This window comes from Temnothorax curvispinosus, unplaced genomic scaffold (assembly GCF_003070985.1).
Source record: "Temnothorax curvispinosus isolate PA1 unplaced genomic scaffold, ASM307098v1 QBEX01012806.1, whole genome shotgun sequence".
Classification (NCBI taxonomy): domain Eukaryota; kingdom Metazoa; phylum Arthropoda; class Insecta; order Hymenoptera; family Formicidae; genus Temnothorax; species Temnothorax curvispinosus.
Genome location: NW_020222586.1, coordinates 215,709 through 231,794, shown reverse-complemented (window position 1 = coordinate 231,794; position 16,086 = coordinate 215,709). Strand labels below are relative to the sequence as shown.

Sequence of the window (16,086 nt, the reverse complement as noted above, 5' to 3'; positions counted from 1 at the left end):
GGGGGGGAGGGATGGTTGCGAAGAGCGAGAAGAAAGAAGCGGAATAGAAAAAGAACGGCCAAATAAGCCGTCGCAGGACGAGTAACGAGGCATATAATAACCCTCGGTGACATTCGAACAAACAGCCATCTGTAGGTAATACCCCTGTGGTGAGGAACGCCCCGAAAACTACACCCCGCCAAGAAATTACAATGACAATGAACGAAATCCGATCCGCCCGCGGGCACGCACTGTATTTCTTTTTTTCATCTTTTTTTTTTCCTCTCTCCTTCACACCTCCTCTCGCAGTGCGTACACGCACGATTCCACGCGCTCCGGTAGGTTCTCCGGCCATTGTGCGACGCGACGATCCGAAGAGACGAGAAGAATTAAATCGTCGTTGAAAACGAGGGTCGCCGCGTAATACGTTTGTGGGCCGTGCCCGTATGTGGGCTCTAAAAGTCGTTGTTTCCTACAATCACACGTTTCCTAAATGACACCAGCTAAATCGCTATATCGACGTAACTAGATCTCCGTATACGCGCTCCACGGAGTTTAACACTAGAATTATCAAAATGACTGATTTGTAATTTTTTATCTATAACAGTGCATTTTCTGAAATTTTTCGTGACTTTTGTTGCAATATGTAAATAGCTTAATTGATCAATTTACTTTCTCCTTAAAAAAAAATATATACAGCATATTTTAATAGTAGAAATAAATATACGTTAATCTCGTCGATATTAATATTCATGCATGTGACGATCGCGGAGCTTAAAGTATCATCAATTGATTGATTGATTGATTTTTGTTGCGGTTTCACGATCACGACACCTTCGTCATGAAGTTTATTTAAAAATTGGAGCGCGTCAGGGTGAAATTAAATCACGTTCCTCTCACTTTGGTTTCTATAACGTGCGCGTTCGGGAGAAAGCGCGCGGCACTTTTGACGTCCTCCCGGCTAAAGCGACGAAAATTACCGCTACCATATCGGGCGGCGGTAACGCGGTACGATTTCGTAATTAATTCATAGATCGAAAGTTACATATATTTCAAACCATAGGTGTAACCTCCACGACAAACTCTCGGGAGTCCTCTCCGTTCAGTTCGTTGATCGGATACGATCGGTCTTGGGTGAGCGTGATACTTTCGCAAGACGCTGGCCGCGATTCGATCTCGCATTGACACGAGCCGACGAGAGGCGTATCGCTCGCGGAATTGGGCATGATGCAAGTTTCCTTATAATCTGCCTCCACCGCGATCCATAATACATCCTCCTTCGCCGCGTAACTCGCTCGAAATTACGCAATCGCGAAGTCGCACATCGCGGAATATTACGCGTGAATGTTATTCGCGCGGGGTGTCATCACACTCTGAATCGCTTATTCGAGAGATAAATTTAACTCAGAAAATTCATTCACCACGGGTGTAGTCCCGCGAAGATCGAGAAGACCATTTTGTTCAAACGTAAATGCACAGAGCGAACAAGACATTCATTTTATTACATAGTATTAGACAATATTTTGCAACGTAGATTAGACACAAAAATTAGACACAAAGCTCGATATTTTTTCAGATTTATATCTTGACGATTAATCTTTACAGGTATGTACATATAGAGCGTAATCGAGCGTAATCTTATATTATATGTATAGAGAACTTTCCAGGAAAGAAGCTAAACCGGGAGTTAAACTTGACCGTGCACGCAAACCAAATAATTCATCGCGTTGCGATTCAATGCGAGGCTCTTCGATAATTCTGCCATTTACAGGTTCTTACGATTTCTTTCTACGATCGGTATTACGAGAGGAACGGTCGCTCGCATAAAAGCCCACCGTCACATCACTTTTACATACGCAATGGGAGAGAGATAGAGCCGTAGGTTTATTTTCACAAACGGTTAGAAATCTGATCGCCTGCCCTTGACACGACGGAGAGCAAGAGAGAGATAAATTCTAATTAAGGGCGACAAGTCCCGCCGGTGCGGTTACTTTATATTTCCGGTCGCGCAGTGGCCGTTTTGTGTCGGGATTATCGCCGGCGCCTCGCTATTTCGAGGTGGCGCGCGTTGCACATTTTATGCAACGCGTAAATTTACCCCCGCGGAATAAATTCCGAATCGAACGATCCCACGATCGCGGGGCTTTGTGTTACGCGCGGCGTAAAATTACGGGTCGAAATTCGAACGACATCTCTGCAAGAGAATGACTGTTATCGTGAGATATGCGTCTGCATAAAACAGCATCAGACCTCTTGTCTCCTAAACTTTCGACAAGTAACCGACACGATCGCTGATAATTTCGCGACTGCACGCATTTCTGTTTCTGTCAAAATTTATGGAATAAGATACTGATAAGTATTTTCGCAATTACTTACTTTTTAATAGTGGCAGGTCGTTCATGAATCCTCCATCGTCCACATTTGTGTTCTAAAACAAAAAAAAATAATTTATATTAAATTTAATATCAAACTTGCTAAAATTTCATCTAATATAAATAAATTTTAATAAATTGAAGTAACTCTTTTTATAATAAAAACGTGAATGAAGCTCGTATATTATTTTTATATAAACTTAAACATTTTAACATGGTATTAAATCGTTTTATAATGTATAATGATAAGTAATTATGCCATAAAATTTTAAAAAGAAAAGTTTACCTATAAAATTGATGAGTTTATAGTTAGTTCTAGTAATTTAATTTCTCAAAATTCTTCTATTAAATCCCTTAACAACATTATTTATTTAGCATTGAACTAAGAATAAAAAAAAATTTGATCGTTAATATCTGTAATTCAGGAAAAGTGCACGGTTCAAAAATCAAAAGTAGATATAAAAGTGTTTAACATTACTGAAAGAATTCTCGAGAAATATTATCAGTTAATTCTTTTTCATAAATATTTTTGCGTACAATAAATCGACTACCCGCTACCTGCTCGTTTAACCCAAGGAAAAATGTTTTCGACCACAGCAAAGAACGGTATGTTTCGCAGCATTCCGTCCCGCATTGTAACAAGCGTCTGACGTTTTATTTAACGGACGCTGAAACTTTTGATGTTAACATAACTGCTTTTGTACTTTCTGCAAAAAAGCAGACTAATCCAAAAAGGAATCGACAAACGTTTATTCCACGGAATTAACCACGAGAGATTATTTGAAAAGCTAAAGGACATTCAGCTTTTTCTCCTCTATTTTCTTCAATCTTGTAACTAACAATAAGTTTAAATTCTGTCAAAATAAATTCCGCTTGAAGTTAAAAAACAAAGGAATACGATGTTTATGCTTATCCTTTCGTTTCGTTAATTATTATCTGTATCCCCAAAGTCTCCCACGAGAGACTGACGCTTCAAACATCCTGCGCACGGGTCTGTGGTAAAAAACCACCCCGCACAAAATGCACGCAATTTTGGAGCAGATCTCCAGCAATCGTATAGGGCGTCCGTTTGCAGAGACATCACGCGGTTTATCCTCGGCGGGCGAGAACGTCGTCGTCGGAGACGCGTCGAGGGATGATAATAGAGAAAATATGTTGCGATTACGTACATCGTCGCTCACCTGGGGGTCGTCAACGAGGCTGCTGTGCAGAACGAGGTCGGTCTGGTCGAGACCCGGAGGCGGTAGGAGGGCGTCAGGACGACGTACGGCGCCATACTCGACGCCCCTTCCACCACCGCCACCACCGCCGCCGCCGCCGCCTCCACCACCGCCGCCTCCGCCACTACTGCGTCCGCCGTCGTACGGGAACGACGCGTGCATGTTCGTCTGAAAAATCAGAAACGACGTTTTAATCAGCATGATACTGGATTGCCGGCCTAGCGTTCTTTTAACCCCCTTCACGGTCCAAATTATTTCTCGCAAATAAACGAGAACCAAAAGTATCTCGTTCTCGATCTCATCTAATTGGCGAGTCTAACGGTAATCAAAGAATTGTTGTTATTTAGAAAAATTTATGAAGTTCCAAAAGTACAATTACACTAATTATAAATCTCGCACTGATTTGAATACTTAGAATACTATGCGATAAATTACCGCGAAGCATCAAGTTCAACGCGTGGGAGGGTTGAACTTTCAGTAAAACATTCAAAGAGTTAAAACTTTAGCTGAAATTATCTCGTAGAAGAGTATTATTAAAAAAAGCTGATTTTTTTCTCCGGTTTCGTACGCGCATATTTTGGAAACAACGTAAAAATTGTCCGTTTAAATTGCAGGCATGAACGCGAACGGCACCATGTATTGAATCTTTTGGGTCGCGAGATGTATTCGATTTTAGATTTCTGAGATTCTCTTTACGTCGAATTAAGTTTGAAATGATGTCAATTGGTTTCAATCGTTCGCGAAAAAACGATTGTTTCAAAGACGTACAATAGTTTACTTAGAACGATTTATTTCAGAAATTCGTTTCGAAGTGGTGGCATCTTCAAAACGTGACTGAAGGCTGAAGATACAACTGAAGTTGAAGCTAAAGCTGAAGTCTATAGTTAAATGTAAACTGATGCGGAGCGATTGCAATCGCTATTATGCAACGTATATTTGTATAATATGAAGATAATAAAAGCGTGTGAGAGAAAGCTAAAACTGAACGTGGCCGGGATCTGATTCGATAGCCGTTAATTTGGTATCGCGGGGGAGGGGGGGGGGCTGCACGACGCGGTGATAGCTGGTAAATAGGTAAAGGCCGGAGGTCGGCAACGAAGTAAAAGGTTGCCGTGTCCACGAGGAGAAAAATTGCCTCGATTACCGGTACATAACGGATCCGTGACGGGTAGGAATCCTCGACATCCTGCGTGATGATTTTGTACTGTATTTAGGATGATAATAATGAGAGGAAAACAGTGAGCCATAACTGCGCCGCCATTAGCGAAACATCATCCGTAATTAGCTCCTAGGCACGGCGTATATAAATTACACGTCTATTGAATATTTACATTCTTATTCATATTTATTATTGAATGATGCGCAGTCATATTTCTGCATAATGCCCGCGTAACAGTTAGTAGTAATAACGAGGCGTGTGTAACTCTACTATTTGGTTTTTGTTGCACGACACGAAGTGTGATCATTTATTTTGATTACGCGTGCACACGCATTTACACAGCCCATATAAAATTTTAAAAATAACTGCCGTTAATGTAAAGAATAATAATATACGCGACATTGCGTGAATCAATGGCTTTTTATTGGTTTACGTTATATTGTAAAACATATTAGTCCCAACAATGCTATTTGTGTAATGATATTTTACAACTGTATCATATTTTTTTCTGCAAGAGATAAACCGCGAGATAAAAATCGAATTTAAAAACTGCAATTGTTTTATTTGTTTAAATGTATTTCTTTATAGTATAATAATAAGCGGATATTTTGCGAAGGTTGTCATAAAAAATATCAATTTCGAGGAATATCAGGCAAATGTCGACGAATTAAGGACTATCTTACCGCAAGTTATCTTAATGCTCCCGTCGTAGAGAAGTCCGGTCAGTTTGGTATGATAAAAGTGAACAACAGCATTAAAATCGCATTTTACAGATTTATAAGGTCGGCGTTGTTTCGCTGTTGGAATAACAGGAAGATATTAATCTACCCTTTCAGGTAACGGAATTACTATCCCGTACGTATTTCAACATTCGCTGCTTATTCTCGTCAAGGAGAGGCGGATGACGATGACTTGTCGAAACCACGCGTACACGTATTGCACGTACGCCGTATTGTCGCCTTTCAGCTTCGCGAGCTCGACGTGTGCTCCATTAAACGGTACCCACGGTGAAAATGATCGTCGATATCGCGGAACCTCTGTCGCACGTGTCGGCAAATTACGAACAAGCGGTGGATCTCCGATCCGGGAAGATTCCATCTCTAGGTTTCGCAGCGCGAATTCTTCATCGGTCTTCATTTGTAGCTCTCGTCCCGTAAAGCAGGCGCAATTTACCTCGCGCCGCGTCGCGTCGCGCCGCACCAGGTCGGCATGTAACAGGGTCTTCAAATGAGAGGCGAGGGGATAGTCGTGAGGCGAACGCGCGTAAAGGATGACGGCAGGAATCCTCGCGCTATAAAAGTTCTCTTATGTCATCGATAAAGACGAGCGCGAGGCTTTAATGGATCCCGCCGATCGCGTAATTACTCGCGTTATTCTCCGCGATGAACACGGGCGGCTGTTTAAAGTTACTTCTTAAAGCAGATACGCCTGTACGACAGGCGTGTGGAAAGTGCTTCAAAAGAAGTCGCGAGCCTCCTTTCGACTTCGAGGCGATGTTTCCTATATGCATAGCAACTTGATTGGATGGAGTTTTTCTGCATAGTTCACATCTTCGATACTGATTGTGTTCCATTAAAAAGGCTAAACTTTTTGTATCTCTTTTATTTCTTATGTATATCAACATTTGTTTCTTATATGATAACTTGATTAAACAGTTGTCTTCATTTTTAGCATTGTCTTCCGTTAAATTGGCTACATTTTTTGTCTCTTTTCCTTTTTATATAATTACAAGAAATTTGAAAGTATTCAGATAATTCCAAATTTTATAAGGAATCATAAATACTTTCGTCAAAACACAACTTACAATACTTTTGTTTCCTGTGGCAATTTATAGAAATCCTAAATGTAAAAATAGAAATTTCAATTGAGAGATTCCGTTTCAGAGCAAACGAGGGCAAATAATTCCTTTTTATTTAACGATATGTTATAGAGATTTCTTTTGATATATAAACGCGTGTATGCATGACACGAGGAACGATAAGCGGATACGGTGGGACCAAGTGCGAGTGTTCTAGGAAATCAAGAACAAGGCGGATATATGCTCGGAATCTTAATCACGATCGCCAGGGGGGGAAAAACTGGCGATTTTATCCAGACCGCGAGTCGCACCGTGTCACAAATACGGTTATATCACGAGCCCTTGCCATTATTGTTCTACATCTTTCCTGCGCGAGCGTCGCGAAGCAGAAGAAATTACCGCGAGCGAGTTTCTCCGATTTCTTTGCTAGATTGTTCTTCCCGCCCTTCCGCCCTTCTTGTTGTTGCAATCCTCCGCCCTGTCACGATCGTTTAGATCGACGTGCGACATATATACGATAAATAAGGGAAGGAAAAAAGCTCACGAACGGTACTGAATTCCTCGATCGATGGACGATCAACATTTCTCGCGTCGCACTACTTCAGTGTGCTTACGTCCGTTGTACATTGCGTGCATTCTGCCACTCGGTGTGTAATGTATGTCCTATAAATTATGACTAGCTAATTTAAGGAACTTCGATACGCGCGGCGTAAAAAATATTGATATAACTGCAGCATGTAAATATAATACGCAGTTGCCGAGAGAAATGGCCATTATTTGATGATTATCGTCACAGGAACTTTAACTTCTTCCTCTTTGCGAGATTAGCGGATTTCGCTTGATTGAAAATTGATGCCCGGAACGTTGCAGCGCACCGTTGTGACTCGAATCCGCTGGATTATAATCCAGGAGAAGCGGGACACATCTCGACGCAATCACTGGCGCTTGCTTTTTAAACGCTGACCGCGTCAGGCCGAACGGATCAATTTGAAACCATCGGGAAGAAGGTGGCCGTCGCGCGGCTTCGTTTTAGGTCTGCCGTTTTCACGAGATCGAGGCTACTCGATCGATTCATCATTCCTAACGTATACGGGGGAATGTTGCGTGTGAGGATTAGCAAATATGCCTAATGAGCTCGATATGATCGATAGCGTCGCTATTTTGCGTTCGCGCGGTGGGAAATCGTTCGGCAGATGCGAGAGAGAGCATTAAGGTCATGACTGTCCGAATCCGAGTCCGAGTGATTAGGAGGTCGAAAATTATACGCTTTATGTCGCGTCCATGGCGGCCGGCTCCATCCAGGAACTTTCACGGGAACGAAAAAAGGCGCGCGGCGCTAATTAACGTGCTTGGAACTTGGAACCGCTTTCTGGGCTTACATTGACGAGTTCGCGATAGTTATACATTGATGTAACCGTGCCGTGCCGGCTAATGAGATGAAATGTGATCGCCTTTCTCTCGTTAAACGCTCTGGTGAAATAAAATCACGTATCGCCGTCGCGGTAACGTCGATACTGATAAATGATGGCGTATATCGGATCGAGAGCCACAACGGAACGGACAACGGCGATAATATGCGCTCGCCTGCATTCTTGTATGGCAATATATCTCTTATTACGTAATTCCTTCGCATTGCGGAGTACCGGGATACAGTTATAAATGTATATTATTTACGTCAGGGGAACGTAAGAAGCGCGTTCGCAATTGTGGGAATATTTATACACGTTTGCCCCGAAGAGAGCAGAACGTATTGTAAAAATGTAAAATGATAATTAGAAGCGTGGTAAAATGAGAAACGTGGAAATCGAATACTTTTTTCGGATCCTGTTGTCATATTTGTAAAGGACGCGCGACATTATAATAAGATACCATAAAAATAAATGGAATTTTTTTTCTGTGCTGCGCAGAGATTTGTCGACGCCGCTAGTAATTGCCCCTTCGTCATTCGGGGCAAAGAGCGGACGATTCGATCCAAAGAAAAATCTTTGTGGCGATTACGAAAACGATTTTCATCATTTAATGTAAGAAGTGTAAAGTAGTTTTATTCTCGCAATATGAGGAACAGAATTCTGTTTTAAATCAATTAGTGCAAAGGCATTACATGAATATAAAATAGTATTTCACGGTTTTCTTTTCGTCAATTTTTACAAGTCATCAGCTTTAATATGTCGATTATTATTATTAGACGTGAGCTAATGGATGAAATAGCTAAGGATCTAAAGATTTAATTGTATAAGAGAAAGAACTCCAAAAATTTAAAAATTCTTTTGACATTTTGTACATCGTGCATCGCTTAGCGTGTAGCTACTTTTAGGGTATTTAAAATTCGATTGAATCGCGTCTATTTCTCGTACTTATTGTTAGAGCAACGTAAATTCACCCCGTACAATTCTAATTCGACTCCGTTTTGTTCGCGTCGGCCGACTAAACAGTACAGCCCTTATTAATTCTTTCTAGCAGCGAAGGCGCAACAATGGTGCCGATTTTTCGAATCCGAACCCCTTTAGCCAAAAGGCTGTCACAAACGCTACTCTCTCGAGCATAAATGCTAAAGGACGCTAAAGGGGCCCCGAATTGCGTACAATAAAACGCAAGGGAAGGGACACGACGGAGCATCACGTTCTCAAGGATAAAGCTATTGGAATCGGTCGATCCACTCGGTTGATTATTGGCATTGTGGTCGCTTCCAGAAGCGCTCTCGTTTTGTCCATGTCGCGCTGAGAATGAAACGGAAAAAGACTGAAGAGATCCGTGAGTACATTTTTTTGGAATCTATGACTTTGTAATACTCTTCTTGTAAAAAATGTAATACAATTTTTCACTTTTATATTAATTTCATTTGTAAAAGTTGCAGTTAAATATCTCTAGGTTGTTTAAAATAGATGTATATAATTTAAATATATGTAAAAAGATTTGTATTGTGACATCATTGTATTGGGATATCGAATGTTTTGTTGCAGATTTATGAGAAATATTTGTACAAAATACTTTTATAAAAATATTATAAAAATATTATAAAAATATTTCTACATATATTTCATATATATGTCGTGACAAATAAAAATATTTGGACGAGTCGAATTTATCGATATCGTCAACTTTGAATGAGGATTTTATTCGCGTATAAAATATCATCTACAATTTGCTAATAACGCAAGAAGCGAGTTTGTTCACCCTTTAGGGATACCTTTGGCATCATCTTAGGCATCGCACTGCTTAGCATATTTGCTTCAAAGCAAACGTCCCTGGCATTCTCCCCGAGGGAATGCCAAAGGTCAGCCCAAAATTTAATAAGTAAATTACTAAACGGGGTGCACAGCGAAGCATCGCACAAGGGGGAGTTTATTTCGTAGAGATATTGCAAAATTTTGCGAAATTATCGAATCTCTGCAAAAATTTGTCTTGCAAAGTACAGAGCGGTCTTTAGCTGCAAACTAAATCAATTAAGATCGTAATATTGATTGTTTTATACCAGCTAGCTTTTAAAATAGCCGCAGTAAATCATATCATAGGATACTACTGGCAAACAAGTTTAATTTTACAAAATTAATATGTATTTTATCGCATTAATATTGTTATTTTACATAATTACTTAGCGCGTGCTCATGTCGTGAAACATTAAATGTACCTAGTAACGAATAAGAATTTATTGTGTAAAAAAAAGAGACGCAGAATTGAACTTCGCGTTCAGAAAAATGCGCGACAGAAAAAAAGGCAAGAAAACGAAAAAAATATCAATAGTGCAAAGTTGCATTGCGTCGATTGCATCACTATTTACATCTAATTGCGACCGCTCATTAATCGCGTGATCTAATCCATGGATCTAATCGGTGATCCTAATGAAGTTGGCTGTTATGCGGCGCGAGTCACACCGGAACAACGCGTATTTTGACGCACAATAGGTGGTAATATATTGTAGCTATCGGTGCCGATTGCAGTAGTAACGCGCGGAAATTTCGCTTGTCCGGATTGTCGCGCGGATTTGCTCCTCGCATCGTCGGTCTAGTTCTCGCGTTATATATATAGTATTAACGACGAGACACGAGCGACCCTGGAAAGACGCGCGGACGCGCTTAACACTCGAGAACGCCCAAGTTTCCCTAACTATGGCGAACTATGCAAAGGCGCCGTATACGGCTGTGTAGTTTGGCTTTGGGGCGCCAAGACTTCGCGTCCCGCCCGAATAACCCGAGTGTCTTCTTGCCTCCGAGCGCATCCGAAAGTCACGTCTTACGACGACGGGCACGGAGCGATCCGTGAATCTTCGCATTCCCCGTCGTTAAAGACCCAAGCGCTGGCTTTCCCCGCCACGATAAACCGCGCCGTACTCTATTCATTGTCGCATCTATCCGTCGCGAGCGTCGCGTTTGTTCGTACAGTTTCATTTCCACAGCCGTTCGTCGCTTCCCCCAACCCTGAGAGACGCTTATCGAGGTATCTCGTCGGTTAGATTAAAAATATTATTTTTTTATAACGCTTACACACACATAATTGTACAGAAGCTCTCTGGCGCAGTTGATTAATTTTTGCATAAACGCTGATTGAAAATTCTATTCTAAAATTCGCAATCTTAACGAGCGACTTAATGAGCAAACATTTAAATACGATATATTTAAATAATTAAAAATTATTTTAAATTTTTTTTTACCGAAATTTACTGATTTTTAGTATCAAGTAAAACATCATGAAGACATATTGACATTTATGATAAGATCCATATTTAAAATATTTAAAAGCTTGCCATAAAAAATGCTGACTTTTTTTACGCACTACAAATTATATCTTTTAGTTATCGAATTGATCTTAAATTTAGCAGAGATACGATACATCTCAAGTGTCAGTTATGACACAATTACTTTGATGCGTTGATTTATCCGCAATTGTAAGCAATCGATTAATTACGCTATACTAATAAGTACTGCGCTAACAAGTTCATGAATAAAAGTATTGACACTCTAGATATCAATTCATGCAACCGTCAACATTTCGTAATATAGTAATTGTATTACTTGTGACGCAAAAGGTCTTTTATACCTTTTTTCTTGATCTTCAAAGTTGCCGATATTATCTCTTTTCAACGCGTAATGATAGCAAATTTTTTCACTTTTTTGTAACCTGGCTGGCGACCCTCGTTCAGGCTGATTAATTATTACTGACTTCATGCATTAAAGAATTATGGTAAATGAAAATGGCCATTAAGAACTCGCGCGGCTTATTTACACCTGTTTGCGATATGTACATTTTTTGCTGGCTGTTAAGTAAGCTTTTCTCAATATCCTCTTGCAAGTCAATTTCTCAGAATTAAAACTTGTGCAAGTAACATTATATGCTCGCGTTAGCTTCCGTATGAGGAGGGGGAGGGGGGAGGAGGAAAAATAAACTATGCAAACAATGTAAAAGTGTGTTATTCCGTAACCTAATTCAATATCGTAGGAAATCGGGAGTATGGCGTTCTGAGATTTCATTAAAATTGAAGATATCTTCCCTACGTACAGGAATGCCCGTCGGCTAGAAAGAAATAGCATCGAAGGGGTGCGATGTTTGGGATAATCGATAACGCACATTTGATCGCGGGAGGGTAGAGCGTTTTCAAAGCCGTCCTTGTAGTATACGGCAAGCAGTTACACGACTGAAACACTTTTCATCCAAAGTATATTAAGTATACAATATACTTCGTTTCGATTAATTCGCTGTCTTCTTTATTATTAACATTAAACATCTAAATAACCGCACATTTTTTTATAAAAATTCAAAGTAAAATCCATTTAAAAGATAAGATATTTCGTCTGTTTATACATATATAAAAATTAATTCGCGAAACACCAGTTATCTGTAATCACTTGAGCCCTGAAAACTGTCGAAACGACTTCGTCAGATTTTAAATAAATTCGACGATTTAAAAAAAAATTTTTTAACTTTGCTGCGTCCGCGTGCACGCGCCGCACACGATGTGTTTTTGTTGGCGCGTTTATTGGGCAACTCGTTCGACGTACGAATTACAGTAGCAATATACACGGCGTCGCACGTCCGGCCCTCAATCAGCCGGACGGAAAATAATATCACGGTCCTCGATAAAACGCCGTCTCGGCAACTCGAGCCTGCATATGGCGCGGACAGATGCTCTCTGCCGCAACAAACCGCTCTTCCGCACCGCTCTCAACTCCGTGGCTGGCGCGCGAAACGGACACGGGGCCCCCGAGCCGAGAATGCCGCACACCTCCGAGCTCCGTGTCGAATTTCGCCGAACGTATTTCCCTTTTTTTCCCTCCCCCCGCGCCGTCACACGACACCTTTGGAAATCGGGCACGAATGCAATCCGGCGATAGAAATGACGGTGGTAGCGTGTGCCGACGCGGTAATTAGGGTAGTGCCTTCGTGAATACCGAGAGCGTGCAAGGTGGACCACAAATACTATTGCTATATAATGATCGTTGGGATCTCAATGCCGATCGCACCCGACGTCTGGGTGTAGCGTTGCCGTAATATACGAGATCGTGCACAAAATCGACGGGTTTTTAAACAATGATATACTTCCGTTATATCTTAGATTTGTTTATACCTAACTTCATAAAACGCTATGTCTATATATATTTTATCGTAGGTGTATAGCTTTGTTTTAAAAAAGGCTATAATTTTAGGATCATCCAATCCCTGTTATATGAAGTGTTCGAAAAAACCTATGATTTTTTAAGCAAATAAAAAAACAAGTTACTGCAGCCTGCATTTTCTATATTTTTTCACTATATTTTCTATATTTTTCTATATTCTTTATTTATTATCATTATTATTCTGTTAAAGAATATATATTCTTTACACGAGTATACAGGTCGAAAATGAATTACTCAGGAAATATACATTACAAATGAAAAAATGTCATGTAACAAATGAAATTAATTCTCCGTGGTGCACATGCGACAATTGATCCGAGTGTCTCCGAAGAGTATAAGGTAGGTATACAGCGTTTATCGTTCTGTTACAATTTACAGAACGCGAGAGGGACTCGAAGGACGTAGGTAGGTAGGTTTACGAAGGCCGGGATTCGCCCGGCCACGATTTCCAGCCACGTAGCTCGCATTACACGGGGCGGACGACTCCGCGCACCGTGGCAAATGCAAATGTCGCGCGGTCCGCGAAGTCCCGATCCCCCTTCATGCTCGCGAGAGATCGACGATCGCAATCACCGATGTTACGGAGACGACGACGACTTATTGGCCGCGACTGCCCTGATAGATCGATACCATGCCCGTCATTACGTCCACCCCGCGAACGTCGCGGAGATACGCCGCGCACGCGGCGGCCTACAAATAACACGCCAGGTGCTTTGCTAATGAGGTATCCGACCGGCCGGATACCGACGATACACGTGACCGGATCTCCGCCCGTTTTCATTCCTATCCCTCCTCCGCGAACGTGTGGTACCGACCACGTACGTACGTACGGTGCCACGATTTCCATGCTTCCGCGCGCGCGGTATCTGCAGGAGATATACCTCCCGGGATCCACCGGGAGAGGACCGCGCAATCTAAGATTACATGCCGTTTACGCTCTGCGTTTGTTAAAGACACAAGCTTCCTTCGCGGTAATGATCGGTTACGGTTAAACCTTGACGAAGCCGACGATTAAAATTTAATTACGTATATTTACATACATGTATAAAGGAACTATGTTGGGACTCGTATGTAATGATGAAGAAGCAAACTTCTTAATTCTTTTAAATTGCTCCGGAATATATATTTGAATAAAACAGAAATATAGTAAGAGATTAGAATTATGTAGATTATATACGTAATTACGTCTGAGATGCATAAATATAATTCATTAATGAAGCAGTGCGTGTTGTATTGAATACTTCAAATATCGTATCTTTACGTACAGCAAATTGAGTTCTAATTTATAATACCGCTTGCAATCTTTCTTTTTCCGTATTAAATACCAGCATTGCGGATAATATCTAAATAAATTCGTCGTTAAATTTACAGCGTCGTTAGCACGGTGATCGTTATTTCAATTAACCGACATAGATCTGAATATTACATGAATCGGGTTCTTGTCACGTTATTCAGCAATGCGCACGAGAAATCTGGCCTTCTTACCGCGTGCATTTCTAAGTGCGTTTAGTTGCTCTCTGTTCTGATGCTCGCCGTTCCCGACACGTAAGTTTATAACTTGTAATACGGAGTGTTTGTAAAGTAAAGTATATGTATTATAATTGTAATATATACTAATTGTAAGTTCGGGAAAACTTACAATCCCAAATTGAGATCTCTTTTTTGTCTCCGTCCGGATCTACACTATCAGCAGTGTTGCGAACTTTAGGATACGCCATCAAAGAATAATTAGCAAATGATTTCTTTAATTTTTTGGAAAAAAACATGAAACCGTCTCTTTTTTTCTTTAGAACAAATGTATTAATTAAACGCAAGTTCTTTCCAGCACGATCGAGACTTCGTTGACGAAGTCGCAACAAAAAGTATAATAAATATCTAATTTTTTAAGTCAGAAGGACACTCGCTTGTATACAGCTATACGGCGTATTGGCAATGAGCGAAACTGTCGCGATCCTTGCACCACGGAACGACGAAAAAAATACAAAAAGGATACAGACATGTAAACGCAAAAAAAACTCAACTCTCGAATGTATGTAATGTAAACGCATGACATTGGCATCTGTCGGAAGAGCGCGTAAGATTGATTATATACGGATTACGTAAGTCGCTGAACAATAGTTATGGAGGGTCAAAGGATTAAAGAACATAAAACTCACATGTGAATCGCGTATATTGATCGACTGTATAATTCTTTTTTGCGGTTGACTATATTTTAGAGTTAATTATACCGGCAGCCTTGTAGCGCGTGCTTCATTAGACGTTAAGTTACTCATACTGACAATAAGTAGTTAGACATTATTGAGTGATTAATTCATGCGCGAAACACATTGCGCTCGTTTCATATAAAATGTTTTCAATCTTACATGGACAATACCTTCCTTTTTATAAGAAATATACCATTCCCTATCGTAGCGATTTTTCTGTCAGATTCGCGTGACACGCTCTTTACAATTTTAAAATGTACATCCCATATGATTACATATTTTTTTGTTTTATCTTTAATCCTACATTACTCGCGTGGAGTATAAAATACACCCAGCCTTAGAAATATACTAAGTTAACTAAGTTCAGAGGAAAATATTTTTATCAATCGAATGCTGCACAAATTGTTTTTAATTAAAGAAAGACTTCTGAATTTATTTTTATCTAAAAGATATATAGGTAAAATATTACCAACTCTTATTTAATTGTAAATCAAAGAGAATAATAAAAATTGAAATATAATGTTAAAGTGTAAAATATACTTCATCACTTTATGCAAATATAATTACTTTTTTCAAAATATAAAAAATAACTTAAGAAAGTTTTGACGAATTTCAAGTTTTTCTAAACCGCGCCAAATGTATTGTTATAGAATGTTACGTGGCTATTTATTATAAAGCAGGGATGTAATAATCGATTTCCGCGGAATCCTTTTTATCCTTGACGCATTCTCTGCGGGAAGACATAT

At 40.2% G+C, this 16,086-nt stretch overlaps 1 protein-coding gene across 7 annotated transcripts in view; it reads right to left on the bottom strand.

The window, feature by feature from the left end:
* The window catches only part of LOC112462820 (transcription factor AP-2-epsilon), a 205,763-nt gene that overhangs the window by 35,811 nt on the left and 153,866 nt on the right, over window positions 1-16,086 (bottom strand). For 5 of the 7 annotated variants that reach the window (XM_025028859.1, XM_025028861.1, XM_025028860.1 and 2 more), the window contains 2 exons: window positions 3,521-3,739; window positions 2,356-2,407 (listed from right to left, as the gene is read on the bottom strand). In XM_025028859.1, the coding sequence (XP_024884627.1) occupies window positions 2,356-2,407; window positions 3,521-3,739 (271 nt within the window). The remainder of the gene's footprint in view (window positions 1-2,355; window positions 2,408-3,520; window positions 3,740-16,086) is intronic. The other 2 variants (XM_025028856.1, XM_025028857.1) reach the window with 1 other exon arrangement.